The sequence below is a fragment of the Heterodontus francisci genome, chromosome 23 (genome assembly GCF_036365525.1).
Source record: "Heterodontus francisci isolate sHetFra1 chromosome 23, sHetFra1.hap1, whole genome shotgun sequence".
Lineage (NCBI taxonomy): Eukaryota > Metazoa > Chordata > Chondrichthyes > Heterodontiformes > Heterodontidae > Heterodontus > Heterodontus francisci.
The window spans coordinates 49212048-49238722 of NC_090393.1; the positions used below are offsets into that span (position 1 = coordinate 49212048).

The 26675-nt window shown below is 43.7% G+C and overlaps 1 protein-coding gene across 2 annotated transcripts in view; it reads right to left on the minus strand.

Moving 5' to 3' along the window:
* acads (acyl-CoA dehydrogenase short chain) overlaps window positions 1-26675 on the minus strand; it is a 261122-nt gene that overhangs the window by 213059 nt on the left and 21388 nt on the right. For both annotated transcript variants that reach the window (XM_068055209.1, XM_068055208.1), the window contains exon 2: window positions 25424-25587. In XM_068055209.1, the coding sequence (XP_067911310.1) occupies window positions 25424-25587 (164 nt within the window). The remainder of the gene's footprint in view (window positions 1-25423; window positions 25588-26675) is intronic.

The following is a 26675-nucleotide window of genomic DNA, read 5'->3' on the forward strand; positions in this document are numbered from 1 at the left end:
GAGAGAGAAAGAGAAAGAACCTTCCAGAAAGAATGTGAAGAGAGACAGCTGAAGCGGCTTGAGTTAACCAGGGGGCGACAGAGTAGCCCAGTGAAAGCATGGCCAATATGGAGGAGCATAATTCAGGGCTGGGTACAGAATTGTTAAAACTTTCCTAACTGATCCCAAAATTCAATGAGGGAGACATGGAAGCGTTTTTTCTGTCTTTTGAAAAACTGCCAAGGTAATTAAAGTGGCCAGCTGAGGCTTGGACTCTGCTGTTACACAGTAAATTAGTAGGAAAAGCCCATGAGGTTCATTTCATGTCGCCAGATGAGAGATCATCAAATTATGAACTGACACAAAATGTTATCCTCGGGGCATATGAGTTAGTACTGGAAGCCTATCGCCAAAAGTTTAGAACCCTCAAGAAGCAAGCTTACCTGGACTTTGAGAGAAATAAACAGCTGACCTGTGACCAGTGGCTGAGGGTTCTTAAAGTACAGCTCAGCTATGAAAATCTCAGAGAAGTAATTTTGCTGGAGGAATTTAAAAACTCTTTCCCATTCTCCATATAGACACAAGTAGAAGAGTAGAAGGCTCACAGAGCCCGGCAGGCAGCACTACTGGCCGATGAGTTTGGTCTCATTTATAAGTCGGTTTCCCAGGGGAAAACCTTTCCTAATCACCCCCACAAATTCAAAAAGGGCAAAGGGTGGGAACGTGATAGAAGCCCAAGCAGTCCTCGGAGGGAAAGAAAAGCATGAGACACAGGGGGCACTCCTACAGCCAAAAAGGAAGGTCTGTAAGCAGGAGTGAGACTCGGAGACCTGAGTACTTCCATTGTAATAAAACAGGGCATTTAAGAGCTGACTGCTGGGAACTAAAAGGAAAACCTGTAGGTTAATCAGGGCACACCCGCTCAGTAACGGAGAAAGGACCCTGATGGAAAGCACAGAAGAACAAGCTGTGGTTTTAACTGCAGTAAGAGTGAGACCCAGGAAGCTTAGGGCTGCATGTGTAGGAAAATTTAATAAGATTCCTGAGGGTTATCGGGTTTTGTGTTTGAAGGGAGAATAACCACATACCCCTCGAGTGGGGCAGGTAAGCCCATAGTAATCCTCAGGGACACAGGAGCCACTAGATCCCTTTTACTGGGAAAAGGACTGACCTTTCCCCCAGAGAGTGCAGTAAACTCCAGAATGGTGAATGGTATTGGAGGGCAGTAGATGCCTGTACCTGTACACCGGGTGCACTTGGAGTGTGACCTAGAAACACAGAAACATAGAAAATAGGAGCAGGAATAGGCCATTTGGCCATTTGAGCCTGCTACGCCATTCATTATGATCATGGCTGATCATCCAACTCAGTAGCCTGTTCCAACTTTCCCCCCATGCCCTTTCGCCCCAAGAGCTATATCGAATTCCTTCTTGAAAACGTACAATGTTTTGGCCTCAACTGCTTTCTATGGTAGCAAATTCCACAGGCTCACCACTCGCTGGGTGAAGAAATTTCTCCTCATCTCAATCCTGAAAGGTTTACCCCGTATCCTTAGACTAAGACCCCTATTTCTGGACTCCCCCACCATCGGGAACATACTTCCTGCATTTACCCAGTCAAGTCCTGTTAGAATTTTATAGGTTTCTATGAGATCCCTCTATAGCAAGAACATCCTTCCTCAGATAAGGAAAGCAAAACTGCACACAATATTCCAGGTGTGGCCTCACCAAGGCCCTGTATAATTGTAGCATGACATCCCTGTTCCTGTACTTGAATCCTCTCGTTATAAAGGCCAACATATCATTTGCCTTTTTTACCGCCTGTTGCACCTGCATGCATACCTTCAGCGACTGGTGTACGAGAACACCCAGGTCTCGTTGCATATTCCCCTCTCTCAGTTTATAGCCGTTCAGATAATAATCTGCCTTCCTGTTTTTGCGACCAAAGTGGATAACCTCACATTTATCCACATTATACTGCATCTGCCATGCATTTGCCCACTCACTCAACTTGTCCAAGTCACCCTGAAGCCTCTCTGCATCCTCCTCACAACTCACCCTCCCACCCAGTTTTGTGTTAGTTTTAGTTTCGGGACCGGTGACCGTAGGGATTGTCCCTAGTTTGCCTCTGGACGGGGTTGATCTGTTCCTATGTAATGATCTGGTGGGGATGAAGGTAGTAGTCCCACAAGTAGTGAAAGAGAGACCACAGGAATTCAGAGAGACAGGGCAGTGGCAGGAGATAGTCCCCTGCCGTTACCCTGAATATGTAATGAATGAGGCCATGATCAAAACAGCTCCCCCAGAGGAGACTGAATTGACACTGCAGACAAATGACCAAGAGGTCTGTCTGTCTGAGACTTTCTTTGGAAAGTTAGAAGACCCAGGGAATTAGTTAAATAAATCTTCCCTAGCTGAGGCTCAGCAAGCTGGCCCATATTGAGAGAGATAGCACAGGCTGTCCAGTCTGAAAGTGAAGCAGAGGGAGTCCCTGATTGCTACTATTTAAAGCAAGAGGTACTGATGAGGAAATGGAGTTCTCCTTACAGATCTGAGAGCATGGAGTGGACAGTGGTTCACCTGTTGGTGTTGCCGCAGAGGTACCGGAGAGAAATATTAAGAAGGGCCCATGAGGTTGCAGTGGCTGTACATGTCAAAGAACAAAGAACAGTACAGCACAGGAACAGGCCATTCGGCCCTCCAAGCCTGCGCTGATCTTGATGCCTGCCTAAACTAACACCTTCTGCACTTCCAGGGTCCGTATCCCTCTATTCCCATCCTATTCATGTATTTGTCAAGATGCCTCTTAAACGTCTCTATGGTAACTGCTTCCACCACCTCCCCCGGCAACAAGTTCCAGGCACTCACCACCCTCTGTGTAAAGAACTTGCCTCGCACATCCCCTCTAAACTTTGCCCCTCTCACCTTAAACCTATGTCCCCTAGTAACTGACTCTTCCACCCTGGGAAAAAGCTTCTGACTATCCACTCTGTCCATGCCGCTTATAACTTTGTAAACCTCTATCATGTCGCCCCTCCACCTCCGTCGTTCCAGTGAAAACAATCCGAGTTTATCCAACCTCTCCTCATAGCTAATGCCCTCCAGACCAGACAACATCCTGGTAAACCTCTTCTGTACCCTCTCCAAAGCCTCCATGTCCTTCTGGTAGAGTGGCGACCACAATTGCACGCAATATTCTAAGTGTGGCCTAACTAAAGTTCTGTACAGCTGCAGCATGACTTGCCTATTTTTATACTCTGTGCCCTGAACAATGAAGGCAAGCATGCCGTATGCCTTCTTGACTACCTTATCCACCTGCGTTGCCATTTTCAGTGACCTGTGGACCTGTACGCCCAGATCTCTCTGCCTGTCAATACTCCTAAGGGTTCTGCCATTTACTTCCCACCTGCATTAGACCTTCCAAAATGCATTACCTCACATTTGTCCGAATTAAACTCCATCTGCCATTTCTCCGCCCAAGTCTCCAACCGATCTATATCCTGCTGTATCCTCTGACAATCCTCATCACTGTCCGCAACTCCACCAACCTTTGTGTCGTCCGCAAACTTACTAATCAGACCAGCTACATTTTCCTCCAAATCATTTATATATACTACAAACAGCAAAGGTCCCAGCACTGATTCCTGCGGAACACCACTAGTCATATCCCTCCATTCAGAACAGCACCCTTCCACTGCTACCCTCTGTCTTCTATGACCGAGCCAGTTCTGCATCCATCTTGCCAGCTCCCCTCTGATCCCATGTGACTTCACCTTTTGTATCAGTCTGCCATGAGGGACCTTGTCAAAGGCTTTACTGAAGTCCATACAGATAACATCCACTGCCCTTCCTTCATCAATCATCTTTGTCACTTCCTCAAAAAACTCAATTAAATTAGTGAGACACGACCTCCCCTTCACAAAACCATGCTGCCTCTTGCTAATAAGTCCATTTGTTTCCAAATGCCAGTAAATCCTGTCCCGAAGAATCCTCTCTAATAATTTCCCTACCACTGATTATCCTTGCTACCCTTCTTAAACAAAGGAACAACATTGGCTATTCTCCAGTCTTCTGGGACCTCACCTGTAGCCAATGAGGATGCAAAGATTTCTGTCAAGGCCCCAGCAATTTCTTCCCTTGCCTCCCTTAGTATTCTGGGGTAGATCCCATCAGGCCCTGGGGACTTATCGACCTTAATGCTTTGCAAGACACCCAACACCTCCTCAAAGAACAAAAAGAACAAAGATAATTACAGCACAGGAACAGGCCCTTCGGCCCTCCAAGCCTGCGCCGATCCAGATCCTCTCTCTAAACATGTCGCCTATTTTCTAAGGTTCTGTATCTCTTTTCTTCCTGCCCATTCATGTATCTGTCTAGATACATCTTAAAAGACTCCATCGTGCCCGCATCTACCACCTCCGCTGGCAATGCGTTCCAGGTGCCCACCACCCTCTGCGTAAAGAACTTTCCACGCATATCCCCCCTAAACTTTTCCCCTTTCACTTTGAACTCGTGTCCTCTAGTAATTGAAACCCCCACTCTGGGAAAAAGCCTCTTGCTATCCACCCTGTCTATACCTCTCATGATTTTGTACACCTTTTTGATAATGAGATGACTGAGACTATCTACACTCCCTTCCCTAGGCTCATCATCCACCAAGTCCTTCTCTTTGGTGAATACTGATGCAAAGTACTCATTTAGTACCTCGCCCATTTCCTCTGCCTCCACGCATAGAATCCCTTCTCTGTCCTTGAGTGGGCCAACCCTTTCCCTGGTTACCCTCTTGCTCTTTATATACGTATAAAAAGCCTTGGGATTTTCCTTAATCCTGTTTGCCAATGACTTCTCATAACCCCTTTTAGCCCTCCTGACTCCTTGCTTAAGTTCCTTCCTACTGTCTTTATATTCCTCAAGGGATTCATCTGTTCCTAGCCTTCCAGCCCTTACGAATGCTTCCCTTTTCTTTTTGACTAGGCTCACAATATCCCGCGTTATCCAAGGTTCCCGAAACTTGCCAAACTTATCCTTCTTCCTCACAGGAACATGCTGGTCCTGGATTCTAATCAACTGACGTTTGAAAGACTCCCACATGTCAGATGTTAATTTACCCTCAAACAGCCGCCCCCAATCTAAACTCTTCAGTTCCTGCCTAATATTGTTATAATTAGTCTTCCCCCAATTTAGCACCGTCACCCGAGGACTACTCTTATCCTTATCCACAAGTACCTTAAAACTTATGGAATCATGGTCACTGTTCCCGAAATGCTCCCCTATTGAAACTTCGACCACCTGGCCGGGCTCATTCCCCAATACCAGGTCCAGTACGGCCCCATCCCTAGTTGGACTATCTACATATTGTTTCAAGAAGCCCTCCTGGATGCTCCTTACAAATTCTGCCCCATCCAAGCCCCTAGCACTAAGTGAGTCCCAGTCAATATAGGGGAAGTTAAAATCACCCACCACTACAACCCTGTTACCTTTACATCTTTCCAAAATCTGTCTACATATCTGCTCCTCTACCTCCCGCTGGCTGTTGGGAGGCCTGTAGTAAACCCCCAACATTGTGACTGCACCCTTCCTATTCCTGAGCTCCACCCATATTGCCTCGCTGCATGACCCCTCCGAGGTGTCCTCCCGCAGTACAGCTGTGATATTCTCCTTAAGCAGTAATGCAACTCCCCCACCCCTTTTCCATCCCCCTCTACCCCGCCTGAAGCTTCTAAATCCCGGAACATTTAGCTGCCAATCCTGTCCTTCCCTCAACCAAGTCTCTGTAATAGCAACAACATCATAGTTCCAAGTACTAATCCAAGCTCTAAGTTCATCTGCCTTACCTGTTCTACTTCTTGCATTGAAACAAATGCACTTCAGACCACCAGTCCCGCTGTTCTCCGCAACATCTCCCTGCCTGCTCTTCCTCTTAGTCTTACGGGCCTTATTTACTAGTTCCTCTTCATTTATTTCACTTGCTGTCCTACTGCTCTGGTTCCCACCCCCCTGCCACACTAGTTTAAACCCTCCCGAGTGACGCTAGCAAACCTCGCAGCCAGGATATTTGTGCCTCTCCAGTTTAGATGCAACCCGTCCTTCTTGTACAGGTCCCAATAGTCCAGATATCTGAAACCCTCCCTTCTACACCAGCTGTTCAGCCACGTGTTTAGATTAGATTAGATTAGATTAGATTAGAGATACAGCACTGTGTTTAGCTGCACTATCTTCCTATTTCTAGCCTCACTGGCACGTGGCACAGGGAGTAATCCCGAGATTACAACCCTAGAGGTCCTGTTTTTTAACTTTCTACCTAACTCCCTAAACTCCCCCTGCAGGCCCTCATCACTCTTCCTGCCTATGTCGTTGGTACCGATGTGTACCACAACCTCTGGCTGTTCACCCTCCCCCTTCAGAATGCCCCCTGTCCGTTCAGAGACATCCTTGACCCTGGCACCAGGGAGGCAACATACCATCCTAGAGTCTCTTTCACGTCCACAGAAGCGCCTATCTGTGCCCCTGACTATAGAGTCCCCTAAAACTATTGCTCTTCTGCGCTTTGTCCCTCCCTGCTGAACAACAGTGCCAGCCGTGGTGCCACTGCTCTGGCTGCTGCTCTTTTCCCCTGATAGGCCATCCCCCCCCAACAGTATCCAAAACGGTATACTTGTTAGAGAGGGGGATAGCCACAGGGGATTCCTGCACTGACTGCCTGCCCCTTCTAGTGGTCACCCATCTATCTGCCTGCACCTTGGGTGTAACCACTTCTCTAAAACTCCTGTCTATGACACTTTCTGCCACTTGCATGCTCCTAAGTGCATCCAGTTGCTGCTCCACCCGATCCATGCGGTCTGTGAGGAGCTGCAACTGGGTACACTTCTTGCAGATGTAGTCGTCCGGAACGCTGGAAGCGTCACGGACTTCTCACATCTCACAGGTGAAGCACTTCACCGCTCTAACTGACAAATCTAGCACTAATTAGTTAATTAATATAAAATAAATACTTATTAAATCCTTAACTAAATTGTTACCATTAACTATATGGTCCCTAGTGCTAAATTTCTACTATAAATATTAAATGTTAACTAAATACAGTAATCTCCTCCCTCTGGTTTAGTTACTCTACTTATTAATTAGTTAATTAGGGTTTTAACCAATTTTTCCAATGTTTTATTTTCAAATTCAGTACAAATTCCCTACCAACCAATCAGGTAACAGCTTTCCTCTGACATCTCTTTTCAGTTTTTTTTTAACCAGAGGTAAGTTTTTTATCCTTACCGGTCTGGAACTCCACCCTCCGAGTCTTCTCCGTGAATGTCGGCCGTGAATCCCCGAGGTAGGTTTTTTATACTTACCGGTCTGGAACCCCACCCTCCGAGTCTTCTCCGAGAATGTAGCCTCCGAGTCTTCTCTGAGAATGTCGGTATACGAAAAACCAAAGCCCACAAAAGACAGCAGTTTGACTGGCCAAAACTCCACAAAGATGTGGTGGACTACTGTAGGAGTTGCCACATGTGCCAGGTTGAGGGGAAATCCCAACCTCCAGTGAAATCTGCATCCCTGTCCTGTATCGGTGCTTGGAGGACCCTCCAAGACAGCTGGTGAACATTAAGGGACCCCTGCCAAGAACAAAAGGGGACAGGCAGGCACCAGGCTGGCAACACGTTAGAAAGGAACAGGGAAAATGGGACCAACAGGGCAGGTTAAAGGAACTTCGGGAGGAATCCTGGATGAAAACCCCGACTGTGCGGTCAGCCAACTCCGAAATGTTTGAAAAATTGAACCCCACATCCTCCTATGTAAATGCAGACACTAGAAGCATACCACCAGAGTGGGTAACAACATTTACAGGCACCTACAGAGACAAAGAAAGTCCTCAAGAGGGCAGAGAAACTGTGAGGGTGATGCCTCACCTAGTCAAAGTGCACAGGAGAGTGCAGCAGAATCTGGACAAATACCTATAAGCAGCAGTGTCCCAGAGGACAAAGAGAAGATCAGCAAAGAATCCACCCTCACAGTCAGGAAAAAAGGGAACCAGCCAGCCCAAGGTGAAAAGCCCTTGCAAGACTCATCAAAGCACTGAGAGTTCAGAGTGGAACCGCCCACTGCCGTCGCCCCTGAGCAGAGCTCCCACCTAGGGCTAATTAAACCTAATCCTCAACAAGAACAAAGACCCCTTAGACAGTCATGGAAATGTATAAACTGAAAAAACTTCCCCAAAAACTACATTTATTGGGATGCCAAAAAGGGCCGTTTAAAGCAGCACTGCTACCAAGAAAAGGCAGGCTGTAACAATTATTAGGGTTCTGAATGAATGAGAAAGATGTATGTGTGTGTTCCTGTACTTATCTTCTTACGTCCCTTTTAATGAAATGCTCTTTTTTTTTAAAATCGCATTTCATCCCGCTGGGTGTGTAGGTGTCATGCAGACCCCCACCTGCCAAGAATGAGGCATATTAAATTTGTCATATGAACATTGATTTTAAACTGTTGCTGGAGTGAAGAAATTACTTGTTTGAAGATCACCAGACACTGGGCTGGAAGGACATTGTGGAGACAAAGGACTATTCCCTGCTCCAATTAATCCAAATGGATTTTGATCACCAGACAATGAAGGTGTAAGGAAGCGCATTCCAGGGCCTGCTGAGATGATACAATCCACAAAGCCAGGACTGGTTAAACCAGCTGGTCACATGACTAACTGGCTGGTCCAGGTTTTTTGAACTAGCCACAGGACAGTTTGAATTCAGAAGGCAGTGTGCAACTGAAGCTGGGACAAGGAAGTCTCTATCTCTCTCTCGCTTTCTCCCATGCCACTGGACCCTCGGAAGACACATAAACCTCAAAAGAGAAAAGACTCCGATATCGAAACAAGTTGAAGCCTGAACTGGGCCCCAACAAATAGTAGGACTTACTGGCAACCAAAGACTGCATATTGAACTCAAAGGACAGTAACTAACCAACAGATACTGGCTCAAACTTTTCTACTTTATGCTATCTACTTTCTCTGTCTCTATCTGCGAGTGTGTTTATTACATATGCATGCCAGCGTGGTCGCATCGCATAATCGTAGTCATTCACCAGACTGGAGTTTAAGATTAATAAACTTCTACCTTTCTTGTTTAAATCTAAGGAAACCTGTTTGATTTCTTTGCCTTACAAATGGAGCGGTGAACAAGGATTCACTAAGGGGGAGCTAAAAACATTGTGTTTTAAGATTAAACCCTGTTACAGTTAAACCAGGCAAAGGCTGGGAGGAGACCCTTCTCACCTGGCTGTAACAAGAGTTAAACGTGTGGCTTGAAGATTGGTGTGGGAAAAATAGGTTTCGATTCATGGGGCACTGGCACCATGAGGAAAGTGGGAGCTGTATCATTGGGATGGTCTCCACCTGAACCATGCTGGGACCAGTGTTCTGGCGGGTCGTGTAACTAGGGTGGCAGAGAGATCTTTAAACTAAATAGTGGGAGTGAGGGAACAGGATTGAGAAGATATGATAAATTAAGTGGAGAAGGCAAAGCAAGAGAGCAAGGTAGCAATAAGGGAAATGTTGATCAGAATGTGGCAGGAAGGGACAAAGTGTACAAACCTAAGACTGCACCAGCAGATAAGACTACAGGTTACAAAAATAGTAAAAAGACAGAACTATAGTCTTTGTATCTGAATACACGTAGCATTTGTAACAAAGCAGATGAATTGACAGCGCATATAAATATGTATAATCTGATAGCCATTACAGAGACATGGCTGCACATCTATTCCTCCTGCCAAAGTGGATAAGCTCACATCTTTCCACATTATTTTCCATCTGCCATGTTCTTGCCCACTCACTAATTCTATCCAAATCTTCTTGAAGTCGCTTTTCATCTTCCACACAAAACACATTCCCACCTAGTTTTGTGTCATCCATGAACTTGGAAATATTACATTTGGTCCCCACATCCAAATCATTGATATGTATTGTGAACAGCTGGGGCCCAAGTACTGATCCTTGCGGTACCCCACTAGTCACAGCCTGCCAACTTGAGAATGACCCGTTTATTCCTACTCTGTTTTCTGCCTGTAACCAATCCTTAATCAATGCCAGTATATTATTTCCTATCCCATGTGCTTTAATTTTGCTAACCAACCTCCTGTGGGGGATTTTATCAAAAGCCTTCTGAAAATCCTAGTATTCTACGTCCACCAACCCCCCTTTATTAATTCTGTTAATAACATCCTCTAAAAGCTCCAACAGATTCGTCAAACATGCTTTTCTGGTCATAAATCCATGTTGATTATGCCCAATCAGATCATTATTATCCACGTGTCCATTGTTACATTCTTTAGAATAGATTCATGCATTTTTCCTACTCCTGATGTAAGGCTAACAGGTCTGTAGTTCCCTGTTTTCTCTCTCCCTCCCTTCTAACATAGTGGGGTGACATTTGCTACCTTCCAATCTGCAGCAACTGTTCCAGAATTTATAGAATTTTGGAAGATGATCACCAATGCATCCACCATCGCCATAGCTACCTCTTTCAACATCTGAGATGTGGACTATCAGGTCCTGGGGACTCATCAACCTGCAGCCCCATTAATTTCTCCAATACAATCTTTTTGCGAATTCCTTCAATTCCTCATTCTCCCTAGTCCCTTGGATTTCTAATTCTGGGAGATATCTTGTATCTTCCTCAGTGAAGACAGACACAAAATAATCATTTAGCTTCTCTGCCATTTCACGATTCCCCATTATAAATTGTCCTGACTCTGCCTGTAATGGACCCGCATTTGTCTTAGCCAAACATTTCCTTTTTATGTACCGATAGAAACTTTTGCAGTCCATTTTTTTTTCCTCGTTTACATTCATATTCTATTCTCCCTTTCTTTATCAGTTTCTTGGTCCTCCTTTGCTATATTCTAAAATCCTCCCAATCCGCAGGTTTACTACTATTTCTGGCAACTTTATAGGCCTTTTCTTTTAATCTTATACAATCTGTAACTTCCTTTGTTAGCCACGATTGACTGCCTTTTCTTTTGGTGTTTTTGTGCCTTGAAGAAATGTATAGTTGCTGTAAACTATGTAATAATTCTTTAAAGACTATCCATTGCCTATGTACTGTTATACCTTTTAATGTATTTTCCCAATCCACCTCAGCCAACTTGCCCCTCAGACCTTCATAATTTCCTTTGTTCAAATTTAACACCCTGGCTTCAGATTGAACTACCTCACTTTCAAATATAATGTAAAATTCTTTCATAGTATGGTCACTCATCCCTAAAAGTTCTTTTACAACAAGATTATTAATTAGCCCTTTCTCATTACAAAATACTAGATCTAAAAGAGCCTGTTCTCTAGTCGGTTCCTCAACATACCGCTCTAGAAAATCATCCCTAACAGTTTCCAGAAATTCACCTCAACAGCATTAGTACTCATTAGGTTTACCCAGTCTATATGCAGATTGAAGTCACACATAATTACTGTATTACCCATGCTACATGTTTCTCTAATCTCCTGATTAATACCATGTCCCACACTACCTGGTGGCCCATAAACAACTTCCACCAATGTTTGCTGCCCTTTGCTGTTTCTTAGCTCCATCCAAACAGATTCCATCTTTTGTTCTTCCGATCTGAGATCCTCCCTTACTAATGTACTGATCCCATCCCTTATTATCAGTGCAACACCACCTCCGTTTCCTTTTTGCCTGTCCTTCCTAAATATCAAATACCCTTGAATATTCAGTTCCCAGTCTTGGTCACTCTGGTGGTACGATTCTGTAATGGCAATTAAATCATACCCATTTACCTCTATTTGTGCCTTTAAATCATCTCCCTTGTTGCAAATGCTGCGTGCCCTTAACTTTGTCTTTTTGACATCATTCTGCGTTCTAAGCCTAGTTGATGCTCACCTTTGTTTCGCCTGCCTTCTAATGTTGCATGCTACTTTTCTAACTCCTGTTACCAGCTTTACTTCCTTCCAATTTGAGCTACCCTCAGGTTCCCATCACCCTGACAAGCTAGTTTAAACCCTCTCCAACAGTACTAGCAAATCTCCCTGTGGGGATATTAGTTCTGGCCATGTTAAGGTGTAGCCTGTCCATCTTGTATAGGTCCCACCTTCCCCAGGACTGGTCCCAATGCCTCAGAAATCTGATGCCCTCCCTCCTACAGCAATTCTCCAGCCACGTGTTCAATCGATCAATTCACCTATTCCTATGCTCACTAGCACATAGCACTGGGAGTAATCCTAAGATTAGTGCTCTTGAGGTCCTGCTTTGTAATTTCCTTCTTAACTCCCTAAAATCTGCTTTCAGGACTTCATCCCTCTTCCTACCTATGTCATTGGTACCAATGTGGACCACATCCTCCCCCAGGAGGATGTCCTGCAGCCGCTCTGTGACAGCCTTGACCCTGGCACCAGGGAGGCAACACACCATCCAGGAGTCACATTTACGTCTGCAGAAACGCCTATCTGATCCCCTAACTATCGAATCCCCTATCACTATTGCTCTTCCATTCTTCTTCCTCCTCTCCTCTGCAGCTGAGCCACCCATGGTGCCACAGACTTTGCTCTGGCTGCACTCCCCTGAGAACCATCGCCCTCACCAGTATCCCAAATGGAAAACCGATTAGCAAGGAAGATAGACTCGGGACTCCTGCACTGCCTGCCTGGTTCTCTTAGACAACCTGGAGGTCACCCTCTCTGCCTGCATGCTCCTAACCTGGGGTGTGACCTACACATGCTATCCACGTAATCCTCTGCCTCGCAGATGCACAACAGTGACTCCAGCCGCCGCTCGAGTTCTGAAACACGAAGACTCTAAGGGAAGAACGCTCCATCCGTGGCTAACTAAGGGAGTTAAAGATAGTATCAAATTAAAAGAAAATGCATATAATTCTGCAAAGATATCTGGCAGGTCAGAAGATTGGGCAGAATATAAAGAACAGCAAAGAATGACTAAAAGGTTAATAAGGAGGGAGAAATTAGAGTACAGGAGAAAAGCTAGCTAGAAATATAAAAACAGATTGTAAGAGTTTCTATAGGAATTTAAAAAGGAAGGTAAGTAAAGTGAGTGTAGGTCCTCTGGAGAGTGAGTCTGGGGAATTAATAATGGAAAATAAGAAGATGGCAGATGAACTGAACAGATATTTTGCATCTGTCTTCACTGTAGAGGATACAAATAACATCCCAGACATAATTGTGAATCAGGAGGTGAAAGGGAGGGAAGAACTTAAAACAATTACAATCACTAGTGAAAAGGTACTGAAAAAATTAAAGTCTCCAGGTCCTGATGGACTTCATCCTAGGGTCTTAAAAGAAGTGGTTGCTGAGATAATAGCTGCATTGGTTCCAATTTTCCAAAATTCCCTAGATTCTGGAAAGGTCCCATCAGATTGGAAAATAGCAAGTGTAACTCCTCTATTCAAGAAAGGTGGGAGACAGAAAGCAGGAAACTACAGGCCAGTTAGCTTAACATCTACTATAGGGAAAATGCTGGAATCTATTAGTAAGGAGATTATAGCGGGACACTTAGAAAAACTCAATGTAATCTGACAGAGTCAACGTGGTTTTATGAAAGGGAAATCATGTTTGAATAATTTATTGGAGTTCTTTGATGAAGTAACAAACAATATGGATAAAGGGGAACCTGTGGATGTGGTGTACTTGGATTTCCAGAAGCCATTTGAGAAGGTGCCAGATCAAGGGTGACTAGTCAAAATAAGAGCTCATGGTGTAGGGGGTGACATATTAGCATGGATAAAGGACTGGTTGGTTAACAGGAAGCAGAATGTAGGCATAAATGGGTCTCTTTTGGGTTGGCAATGTAACTAGTGGAGTGCCACAGGGATCAGTGATGGGCCCTCAACTATTTACAATTTATATTAATGACTTGGATAAAGGGACTGAATGTATGGTTCCTAAATTTGCTGATGACACAAAGATAGGTAGGAAAATAAGTTGTGAAGAGGACATAAGGGGAAGCATTTTAAAAGTCCGATGCCAAAGTAGGCAGCGGGCTGAAAAATGTGTGGCCCGCACACATCGGAGCCGCCATGATTCCAAACTCGACAGCTCATTAGCATGGCCGGGGCAGTCGCTGTCACCCCAGCACCACCAAGGATGTGGAGGGAGCAGGCAAGCCATCCCCAGCATCTGACACCAATGCGCAGGTGCCATTTGTAAAGAGTTTACAGCCCTAAATGATCATTTAAACTTTTAAAGACACCATTAATGTGACGTGTAGAAAAATGAATAAAAAAATATTTCCATGCCCTCTCCCAAACCCCCAATGGCATTTCACATCATTCCTGCCCTTTCCCCCCACCCCCCCGGAATACATACCATTAATATATGACCTTTCCCACCCCAAAGTTCGGAACCTTTGTCCTTTACCTTTTCCCATCAGCCCCTCGACCAATCCGAAGATTTTGACCCTATTCCCCACCTCCTGCACTGAGAAAATCACCTCCCCACAGGTGTCGTGCCTCGTTTCCCCGAACAGGGAATCGAAGGCGCGGCATTACTGGCCGCCAGAATGAAGATTCAAACCTGGTGGCAGAATTGCTGCGGTCTGCATATTAATGAAAGGCAAGTACTATTTGCATATAACGAGGGTCCCGTCGCCACCGCCACCGAGATTGGACGGGCCCTGCCGGAGTCAGGGTCGGTGGCGGGCCTCATCCGTTGCGATCGTCATGCTCCCCCGCCACTGTTCCCGGTGTCAGGGACCCTTTAAAAAAGCCCTAGGAGTCTGCAAAGGGTTATAGAAAGGTTAAGTGAGTGAGTAAAAATTTGGCAAATGGAGTATAATGTGGGAAAATGTGAAGTTATCCACTTTGGCAGGAAGAATCATGAAGCAGCATATTATTTAAATGGAGAAAGATTGCAGAACTCTGAGGTACAGAGGGATCTGGGTGTCTGGTACATAAATCACAAAAGGTTGGTATACAGATACGGCAAGTGATTAGGAAGGCAAATGGAATGTTGTAGCTTATTGCAAAGTGAATGGAATATAAAAGTAGGGATGTTTTGCTACAGTTGTATAGGGTATTGGTGAGACCACATCTGGAGTATTGTGTACTTGGTATTTGGTCTCCTTATTTAAGAAAGGATACAAATGCGTTACAGGCAGCGCAGAGAAGGTGCACTCGACTGATACCTGGGATGGGGAGGGGTTATCTTATGAAGAAAGGTTGCACAGGTTGGGTCTGTATCCATTGGAGTTTAGAAGAATGAGAGATGATCTTATTGAAACATAGAGGATCCAGAGGGGACTTGACAGGGAGGATGCTGAAGGGATGTTTCCCCTTATGGGAGAGACTAGAACTAGGGGACACAGTTTAAAAATAAAGACTGGTGCATTACACCTGGTAATGTATGATCGACTGTATAGACATTGATCACCTATTACATGGATGACTAAAAACAAAAATGAATATAAGTATATGGACTGGATTCCCAGGACATCAACGGCAATCCCAAAATATCATGCAGTGGGGAGGGAGGCAACTTGATTTGTTTCATCGCATTCTCTCTTATGATGCACTCCTCCACTGTCTATGTATTTAATGTATGCCTCTTTCCTAAACCATAATTGTTCCCTTTTGTCTTTATTCATCCATGAAATCTCACTAGTGTTTAGCTTGTTCTTTCCTTTCAACAGAATGCATTTTTCCTGCACTCTGTTCAACACCATTTTAAATGCTTCCCATTGTCGTTCTACATCATTGCTCGCCAATATTGTTGCCATTTTGTTTTCCTAAGCTCTATTCTTAGGCCTTCAAAATCAGATTTGCTCTAATCTATTAACCTGGCTTTCATCCTTCTTGATTATCATCTTAAAGCTATTATATTATGGTCACTATTACCTAGATGTTTCCCTACTTGTACTTTTCTTATCTGCTCTACTTCAATTCCCATTACGAGATCCAATAGCGAGTCTTCCATTACATAGAATATACAGCACAGAAACAGGCCATTTGGCCCACATTGTTGGGCTTTTACATATTGGGTTAGAAAGGAGTCCTGTACGCATTGTAGGAACTCCATAACCTTATCCCCTTTACCTACCTCTTCTGCCCAATTAATATATGGGTAGTTGAACCCCCACCCCCACCCCACCCCCGCCATGATTATGGTGTTTTTTACTCAATTCCACAATTTGTCTGCATATTTCCTCAACCTCCCTTCCTGTAGTCTGTAGAATGCACCCAATAGTGTGACAGATCCTTTATTATCTTTTATCTCTATCCATATGGATTCTATTTTTGTCTTGCTGATAGCTGTGTCCCTTTTTTCTACTACCATTATTATCCCCAATAAGTACAGCTACTCCACCTCCCCTTTTTCCCTCTATATCTTTTCTAAATATAGAAACATAGAAAATAGGAGCAAGAGTAGGCCATTCGGCCCTTCGAGCCTGCTCCACCATTCATTATGATCATGGCTGATCATCCAGCTCAGTGACCTGTTACCGCTTTCCCCCCATATCCTTTGATCCCTTTCGCCCCAAGAACTATATCTAACTCCTTCTTGAAAACATACAATGTTTTGGCCTCAACTGCTTACTGTGGTAGCAAATTCCACAGGCTCACCACTCGCTTGGTGAAGAAATTTCTCCTCATCTCAGTCCTGAAAGGTTTACCCCGTATCCTTAGACAATGCCCCTGATTCTGGACTACCCCATCATTGGGAACATACTTCCTGCATCTACCTGTCAAGTCCTGTTAGAATCTTATAGGTTTCTATGAGATCCCCCCTCACTCTTCTGAACTCCAGCGAATATAATCCTAACCGACTCAATCTCTCCTCATACGTCAGTACCACCATCCCAGGAATCAGTCTGGTAAACCTTCGCTGCACTCCCTCTATAGCAAGAACATCCTTCCTCAGATAAGGAAAGCAAAACTGCACACAATATTCCAGGTGTGGCCTCACCAAGGCCCTGTATAATTGCAGCAAGACATCCCTGCTCCTGTACTCAAATCTTCTCGCTATGAAGGCCAACATACCATTTGCCTTTTTTATCGCCTGTTGCATCTGCATGCTTACCCTCAGCGACTGGTGTACGAGAACACCCAGGTCTCGTTGCATATTCCCTTCTCTATTTATAGCCGTTCAGATAATAATCTGCCTTCCTGTTTTTGCTACCAAAGTGGATAACCTCACATTTATCCACATTATACTGCAGCTGCCATGCATTTGCCCACTCACTTAACTTGTCCAAATCATCCTGAAGCCTCTCTACATCCTCCTCACAACTCACATTCCCACTCAGTTTTGTGTCATCTGCAAATATGGAGATATTAAATTTAGTTCCCTCATCTAAATCATTAATATATATTGTGAATAGCTAGCGTCCCAGCACCCCAGATCTTGGGTCTAAAGGGATCAAAGTGTATGGGGTGAAAGCCGGAACAGGCTACTGAGTTGGATGATCAGCCATGATCACAATGAATGGCAAAGCAGGCTCAAAGGGCCGAATGGCTAACTCCTGCTCCTATTTTCTGTTTCTATGTTTCTAGCACCGATCCCTGCGGTACCCCACTAGTCACTGCCTGCCGTTCGGAAAAAGATCCGTTTATTCCTACTCTTTGTTTCCTGTTTGCCAACCAATTTTTTATCCATCGCAATACACTACCCCCAATCCCATGTGCTTTAATTCTACATGCTAATAATCTCTTATGTGGGACTTTGTCGAAAGCCTTCTGAAAGTCCAAATAAACCACATCCACTGGCTCCCCCTCATCAACTCTACTAGTTACATCCTCAAAGAATTCTAGTAGATTTGTCAAGCATGATTTCCCTTTCGTAAATCCATGCTGACTCTGTCCGATTCTACCACTGTTCTCCAAGTGCTCTGCTATAAAATCTTTGATAATGGACTCTAGAATTTTCCCCACTACCAACGTCAGGCTGACTGGTCTATAATTCCCTGTTTTCTCTCTATCTCCCTTTTTAAATAGTGGGGTTACCCTCCAATCTGTAGGAACTGTTCCAGAGTCTATAGAATCTTGGAAGATGACCACCAATGCATCCACTATTTCTAGGGTCACTCCCTTAAGTATTCTGGGATGTAGATTATCAGGCCTTGGGGATTTATCGGCCTTCAATCCCATCAATTTCCCCAACACCATTTCTCTACTAATACTGAGTTCCTTCAGTGCCTCCCTCTCACTAAACCGTGTTCCCCAACATTTCTGGTATGATATTTGTGTCCTCCTTTGTGAAGACAGAACCAAAGTATGCATTTAGTTGGTCAGCCATTTCTTTGCTCCCCATAATAAATTCCCCTGTTTCTGACTGTAAGGGACCCACATTTGCCTTCACCAATCTTTTTCTCTTCACATACCTATAGAAACTTTTACCGTCAGTTTTTATGTTCCCCCAAGATTACTCTCCTACTCTATTTTCGCCTTCTTAATCAATCCCTTGGTCCTCCTTTGCTGAATTCTAAACTGCTCCCAACCCTCAGGTCTGTTGCTTTTTCTGGTGAATTTGTACGCCTCTTCCTTGGATCTAATGCTATCTCTAATTTCCCTTGTAAGCCATGGTTTGGCTACCTTTCCCATTTTACTTTTGCGCCAGACAGGAATAAACAATTGTTGCAGTTCATCTATGCGCTCTTTGAATGTTTGCCATTGCCTATCCACCATCATCCTTTTAAGTAACGTTTCCCAATCCATCATAGTCAACTCGCGCCTCATACACTTGTAGTTTCCTTTATTAAGATTCAGGACCCTAGTCTCAGAATCAACTACGTCACTCTCCATCTTGATGAAGAATTCTACCATATTATGGTCGCTCATCCCCAAGGGGTCTCGCACCACTAGATTGTCAATTATTTCTCTCTCATTACAGAATACCCAGTCTAGGATGGCCTGTTCTCTAGTTGGTTCCTCAACGTATTGCTCCAGAAAACCATCCCATACACACTCCATGAATTCCTCCTCTACGGTATTGTGACTAATTTGATTTGCCAAATCTATATGCAGATCAAAGTCACCCATAATTACCGATGTTCCTTTATTGCATGCGTCTCTAATTTCCTGTTTAATGCCATTCCCATCATCAACACTACAGTTTGGGGGTCTATATACAACCCCCACTAACATTTTTTGCCCCTTCGTGTTTCTCAGCTCTACCCATACAGATTCCACATCATCAGAGCTAATATCATTCCTCACTATTGCGTTAATTTCCTCTTTAACCAGCAATGCAACTCCACCGCCTTTTACTTTTTGTCTGTCCTTCCTAAATACTGAATACCCCTGGATGTTCATTTCCCATCCCTGGTCACACTGCAGCCATGTCTCCGTAATCCTGACTATATCATACCCGTTTACATCTATTTGCGCAATTAATTCATCCACTTTATTGATAATGCTCTGCGCGTTAAGGCACAAAGCCTTAAGGCTTGTTTTTTTAACATTACTCGTCCCCTTCCCACTATTTTTCACTGTGTCCCTGTTTGATTCTGGCCCTTGATTTCTATGCCTATAACTTTTCTTATTCCCCTTACTGTCTTTTGTTCTTGTCTTTGATCCTCCCTCCTCTGACTCCTTGCAAAGCTTCCCATCCCCCTGCCATTTTAGTTTAAACCCTCCCCAATCACTCTAGCAAATACTCCCCCGAGGACATCAATCCCGTTCCTGCCCAGATGTAACCTGTCCAGTTTGTACTGGTCCCACCTCCCCAAGAAACGGTCCCAATGTCCCAGGAATCTAAAACCCTCCCCCTCATACCATCTCTTCAGCCATGGTTTCATCCGATATATCCTGCTATTTCTACTCTGACTAGCACGTGGCACTGGTAGTAATCCTGAGATCACTACCTTTGAGGTCCTACTTTTCAACTTACTTCCTAGCTCCCTATATTCTTTTAGGACCTCCTTTTTTTTAAACTTACCTCATTTGTACCAATGTGTACCACGACCACTGGCTGTTCACCCTCACCCTTCACAAAGTCCTGTAACCGCTCTGAGCCATCCTTGACCCTCGCAACAGGGAGGCAACAAACCATCCTGGAGTCTCGTTTGCGGCCACAGAAACGCCTATCTATTCCCCTTACAATTGAATCCCCTATAATTATTGCATTCCCACACTTTTTACTCCTCCCCTGTACAGCAGAGCCAACCGTGGTGCAACGAATTGGGCTATGGCTGTTGGGCTATATGTTATACCCTGCAATGTTTAATTCCCAGTCCTCAGCTTTCTGTAGCCATGTCTCAGTAATCCCTATTTTGCTGGTTCCTCCCAATGCGCTATTGCCTCCAGCTGCCCTGTTTTATTATGGACACTGTGCATTGTTGTACAGACATTTTAACTAATTTTTAATAGGATTTCCTCACTTTATGTTTAAGCATCTTTTTAGATTTCTGTTCAATAACTATTTATTCCCTTGCCATCAGTGTGCTCCCTTACTTTATTCTTTCCTATGCTCTCCTTCCCTGTTTTGCTTACATTTAGGCTGCTTAGGTTTCTTGCAGATCCCTCCCTACATCTTACTAGTAAGCCTTTCCGCGAGGACACGGGTCCCATCCCGGTTCAGGTGGAGCCCATCCCATTGGTACAGCTCCTTTCTGTCCTAGCACTGGTGCCAGTGTCCCATGAAAAGGAACTCCTCTTTCCCAGCCCTTTAGCCCCTGATCAGACTGCGCCTATGCCAATTTGCACATGGTTCAGGCAATAATCCAGAGATTACTACCCTTGAGGTCCTGCTTTCTAATTTAGAGTCTAACTCCTGATACTCTTTCGGAAGGACCTTTGCCCTGGGCCTACCTATGTCATTTATTCCAACATGGACCACGACAACTGAATTTGCTCCCTCCTTTCCAAGTTCCTCTCCAGCCGCTGTGAGATATCCCTTACCCTGTCACCGGGTAGGCAACACGTCCTTCAGGATTCTTGTTGTTGGCTGCAGAGAACGCTATCTATCCCCCTATTACTACCACATTTCTATTCTGCTCTTCCCCCACCTTAGACAGCCTTCTGAGCCACAGTGCTTTATGTTAGAGAAACTTTCAAGCCTGTTTGTGAAGAAGACACTGAGACTTGGATGCTTTAGTGAAAACTTTATTGCTTCTTGAACATACTCTTTTCCAAGGCCTGAAAACTGCACAACTGTTTAACTCCTTCAGTCTCCTCTTTTTCCGAGAATGTACAAATCTTCAGAACCAGGCTTGGTGTCTTTGAGCCACTTTATGTTGATGGATCTCATTTACACTGTATTCTTTTGAACCTTGGTGGAATTGTGCACCAGATTCTTGACACTACACTAGATTTCTCACCAAGTAAAAGATCACCTTTCATTTCCCAATGCAGGAAAGTGCAGGTCCCTTTTACTCCCTCCGCCCTCTGCACTGTCCCACCACAAGGTGCTGCCGAGTTCTCATCATTTTTCCCTATTAAATGTTTAGGACAAGGAAAAATGAGGAATTGAAGGAAATTAGTATTAGTAAGAAGGTTGTATTGGAGAAATTAATGGGGCTGAAGGTTGATATGTCCCCAGAGTGTTGAAAAAGGTAGCTATGGAGATAGTGGATGCATTGGCGATTATCTTCCAAAATTCTATAGATTCTGGAATGGTTGCTGCAAATTGGAAGGTAGCAAATGTCACCCCACTATTTAAGAAGGGAAGGAGAGAGAAAACAGGGAACAACAGACCTGTTAGCCTTACATCAGTAGTAGGGAAAATGCTAGAATCTATTCTAAAGGATGCGATAAATGGACACTTGGATAATAATGATCTGATTGGGCATAGACAACATGGATTTATGAATGGGAAATCATGTTTGACGAATAGTGGGGTGACATTTGCTAACTTCCAATTTGCAGCAACCATTCCAGAATCTATAGAATTTTGGAAGATAACACCCGTTCACCCTATTACCTTCAACCACTAGGTATTTAACATCCATCAACAGAACTTATTGGACACTAACACTTTAGTCTGCATTGTGGCTGTCCTCCCTGCAGTTCCTTCTCCTTGTCCTTAAAGGTTGCGAGTACATCGTATCTGTTGGACAGGATCAGCGTTTACGGAACCTCCTTTTCAACCATTTCTAAATTCCCACTACCCAGCACCCTAACAGTCACATCCTCCCTTTCCTGAACCTGTGTTTTCCGCTGAGGTGTGACTGTATTCTGGATAAAGCTATCCAGAAATTCCTCCCCCTCCCTTATGTGTCAGAGCCTCTCCAACTCACACTCCAGCTCAATGACTCTGAGCCGGAGAGATTCGATAAAATATTTTTAAATAATCAAATAGTAACAGATACAACACAGTGTCTACTTCACTTATGAGACAAATTCATATACCTCTCAGGAAGCCCTCATCCATGCCTTTGTTACCTTTAGACTCAATCATTCCAATGCTCTCCTAGCCAGCCTCCCGATTTGCAACCTCTGGAGATTTGGAGCTCATCCATAACTCTTCTGCCTATATCCTAACTTGCACCAAGTCCCATTCACCTATCACTTCACTACTCGATGACCTAGACTGGCTCCCAGTCCAGCAATGCCTTGATTTTGCAATTCTCATCCTTGTTTTCAAATCCCTCCATCGTCTCACTCCTCCTTATTCTGTCACCTCTGCTAGCCCTACAACCCTCCGAGGTCTCTGTGCTCCTCCAATTCTGGTACCTTGCACCTCCCCATTTTTCTTTATTATTGGCAGCTGGGCCTTCAGCTATCTAGGCCCTATACTCTGGAATTTCCTCTCTAAACCTTTCCACCTCTACTTCTCTCTCCTCCTCAAAACCCACCTCTTTTACTAAGCTTTGGTCACCAGTCCTAATATCTCCTTATGTGGCTCGGTGTCAAATTTTGATAGAAAATTGCTCGTGAAGTGCCTTGGGATATTTTACTACTTTAAAGGCTCTATGTAAGTGCAAGTTGGTGTTGTGGTATTGATAGATCATGAAAAGAAATGCCGTAACAGGCATAAAAAGCTCACAAGCACATCTCACATATGCACTCGGTAACCAACTTACCTTCTCCCACTTTTATTCTGACCAAAATTATAATTATACAAGTGACTGACAGTATAAAGCAGCTGATTTAGAAGATGTGAATTATATGTGGCATTTAGCTGTACATAGGATGAGGCTGTGTGGAGTTAATTGTGATTTGTTACCTTCTTTACATCTGCTGCACTCTTAATTATTTCCATGTCGTTCTTTATTTAACTTGTTCAGCTGTAAGGTGCTATTTTACACAGCTAATGTAATTGCAGTGCACTACTGTAGTTCAGAACTGAACATCTCCTCATTTATATTAGCTGTACCTGGACATTCCGGCAGCATAACCAAATTGCGATTTCTGTGTAGTGTACCATTTACAAGTTTTCACCGTCCTCATGCAAAATTTTCTCTCGTTTTTTTTTGCATAAGAAAACAATCCTAATGCTTCTGTTGCAAATGTGTCTCAGATGGTTCCCCCCTTCCCATTTCTCTCTCTCTCTCTCTTTGCTCATTTACTGCACTGGGTTTTCACTAACTCCACACTAAAATATCTGACTGTTAATCCTTCCTGCACTTCAGTTAGTGCTCAAGATCAGTCAGATTGCCCAAACTTGATTGATTTGGACAAAAAATGTTTAAGATGAAAAGGAGAGAATGCTACCAAATGTTTGCAATAAACTGAAAATATTGGAAATACATATCAGGTTAAGCAGCATCTGATGGAGAAAGACAGATTTATAAGTGAGGTGTATCAACTCTCGAGCACTGAACATGGGTTTCACTGAAGTGTTCAACATTTTCTGTTTTTATTTCAGATTTCTACTTTTCACACTTTTCTATTCACCTCAACATTAGCTAATGTTTTGCTTCTTTAGTCTTGTTCACCCTCGTGTAGGAATAGCACTGACAGAGTTAATCCTTTGTAAATTAGTTGGGGAAGAAAGAAACAAAAGATTTGTGCTAGCATTGGGCTCATCGCAATCTGTGAAGTGGCTGAGGAAGAGCTCCTCAGTGACAGAAATGTATTAATCATTAATAATTATGGGAAAAGAGCGCAATAGCAATCAGAGTGATTACAGTCTCTGCAGACATTGCAATTTGGCTGAGGTAAAGAGATATTGCAGGTAGAGTGGCATAAAACATAAGGCAATTAATTGTAACCAGGGAAAAAGAGCAAGCAGAGTAAAAGATATGCAATATCAAACAGATATTCATCTAAAGAGTAAACTCCATCTTTAAACGGCTTTTTAAAATATCAGCCAAGCTCCTCTGAGGTGTCAGTGAATAAATGCGCCATGTAGTGTGGTATTGAACTATACAATCCAGAAGTGCCAAGTTCAATCCCTGGGCTGTGATGAGTTAGCAATAGGGTTACAAGAAGTCTCAGTGTTACCTGGCTAAAAATTTGAGAGAAAAATAAAATGAATCACAGTATGCACAATGAGTGAAACTGATAACCCTTGGTGGAAGTGAATGCAAGTCTGAAAATACACTTTCAACCGGTCAAGAATAAATTTAAATTGCATTTATTTAAAGACAACAGTTTATTATTTCTGCTCATTTTAATTATCTGCCTATATGTTATCAAAAATTTGGGCCTAAAAATCCGACGCATTTGCAAACTGGGACACAGGTGCTGGGGCACACACCTGTTAAAATGGAGTGAGGCAGTGTACAATATCCTGCCTGATCATTATAATCCTGCAGATGTACAGTCAATGTTAAACTATGCTACTCATGGTGCTGACAGTGAACAGGAGAAGGGACATCCTCTTTCCACTCTCTCCCCCCCACCCCACCTCACCTCAGGGAGCAGAATGCTCTCCAGACACTCAGGAAGGATGTATGGGGTCTGCATGGAGTGGAAGTGGCTTGGGAATGGAGACAGGGAAGAAACTGCTTGACAGAGGGAGAGGGAGAGGGGTAAGGAGAAAGACTGAGGAAAGAGTGAAAGATCATTCACTATTACTCATTTCATTATAAATGCGTTACAATTGGAAAACTTATAACTTTCTGATCATATTGCACTGGGAGGTGAATTCTACATTACAGAGCCGCTTTGTGAACATATAGCACATCAACTTGCTTTCATTATACTCAACAGGTTTTTTTTATTCTAAGGGCAATGGGCTTCATGTACTACTTTTACTTTTGGGATTGGTCTTCATACACCTGTTGGATTCTGTTGTGTAATATAGAGATCCAGAGTACAAAAACACAGAATCAGCTTCCTACATTTACATTCCTGGAGCAAGCAGACTAGGTCCACATTTTGCTGCTGTCAGTCCCTCCAGATCCTACTCCCTATCTCTCAGAATACAGATAACATCGGAGGAAAATTGCGTGTCTGCAGTAAACTTTGATTTCCGCAGAATTATGGGGCAACTCACAAATCAATGATTGTAACTATTCCAAACAGTCTCTCCCAGCAGCACAGCAGTTTTTTGTTATGTGATCAAACCATACTGTATTAGGAAGATTACTACCTGAGGCTTCATTAAAAGCTGTTACCTGCTCAGCAGGAAATTTATGTTCTCTGTCCAGCTGTGCAGCAACTGATGAGAGTTCCTTTTCCGCAAAACTTCTGCAGGTGTCCCGCAACAACTGATGAGTTTCTGGAAGCTCGACCATCTGATAGACTGTGTGCAGTCGGCGTAAACATGCTGACCTCAAGGCTGCAGGAGTGGGAAATACAGAATAACTGATCACAAACAGCGGCTGCTACTTGCTTTATTATCACTAGGTAAAATCATGGATACTCTGAAATCACTTGATCGATTCCACCAATATTGCCCTAATCTGGGAAATGGTGGGTGAAGGTCAAGCACAGTATTTTTCAAGGGTGCAAACAGAAGCTCCTCAGCCAAATGCTGCATGCCCAAGGTTACTCAATTAAAGGTCAAACAGGATAGTATAACAATCACATCATTCTACTGGCACAGCAAATCACACTTGTTCTGACACATGCCAATGGAGAACTATTTCAAGGGGAGGAGAAACGTAGCTTGGATTCCTGTACTACTGAGCTGCCAATCACAGTAAGCCAAGCAGAGTTCACCACCCCCCCACTTTACTCCTCTGCCCCTAACCCCTCTTAGACTCACCATTTCAGTCCTGAACCATATAATTGAGATATCCAATTGTGTCAAAAGCAAACATCATTAAAAGAGGCAAGAGAGATCTGTTACCTGGGACTAAATGATAGATAAGTGCCATTAATATATGCTGGAAATACTCAGCAGGTCTGGCAGCATCTGTGGAGAGAGAAGCAGAGTTAACGTTTCAGGTCAGTGACCCTTCATCAGAACTGGCAAATATTAGAAATGTAATAGGTTTTAAACAAGTAAAGCGGAGGTTTCTCTGTGACCTTGTCTCATCAATACCTTCTCTTTTGTTATCTCTTGCCCCACCCCCACTTTACTTGTTTAAACCCTATTACATTTCTAATATTTGCCAGTTCTGATGGTCACTGACCTCAAATGTTAACTCTGCTTCTCTCACCAGAGATGCTGCCAGACCTGCTGAGTATTTCCAGCATTTCTTGTTTTTATTTCAGATTTCCAGCATCTGCAGTATTTTGCCTTTATTATTTATTTATTTTTTATTTAGAGATACAGCAATGAAACAGGCCCTTCGGCCCACTGAGTCTGTGCCGACCGTCAACTACCCATTTATACTAATCCTACATTAATCCCATATTCCTACCACATCCCCACCTTCCCTCAATTCCCCTACCTAGACTCGGGGCAATTTATAATATCCA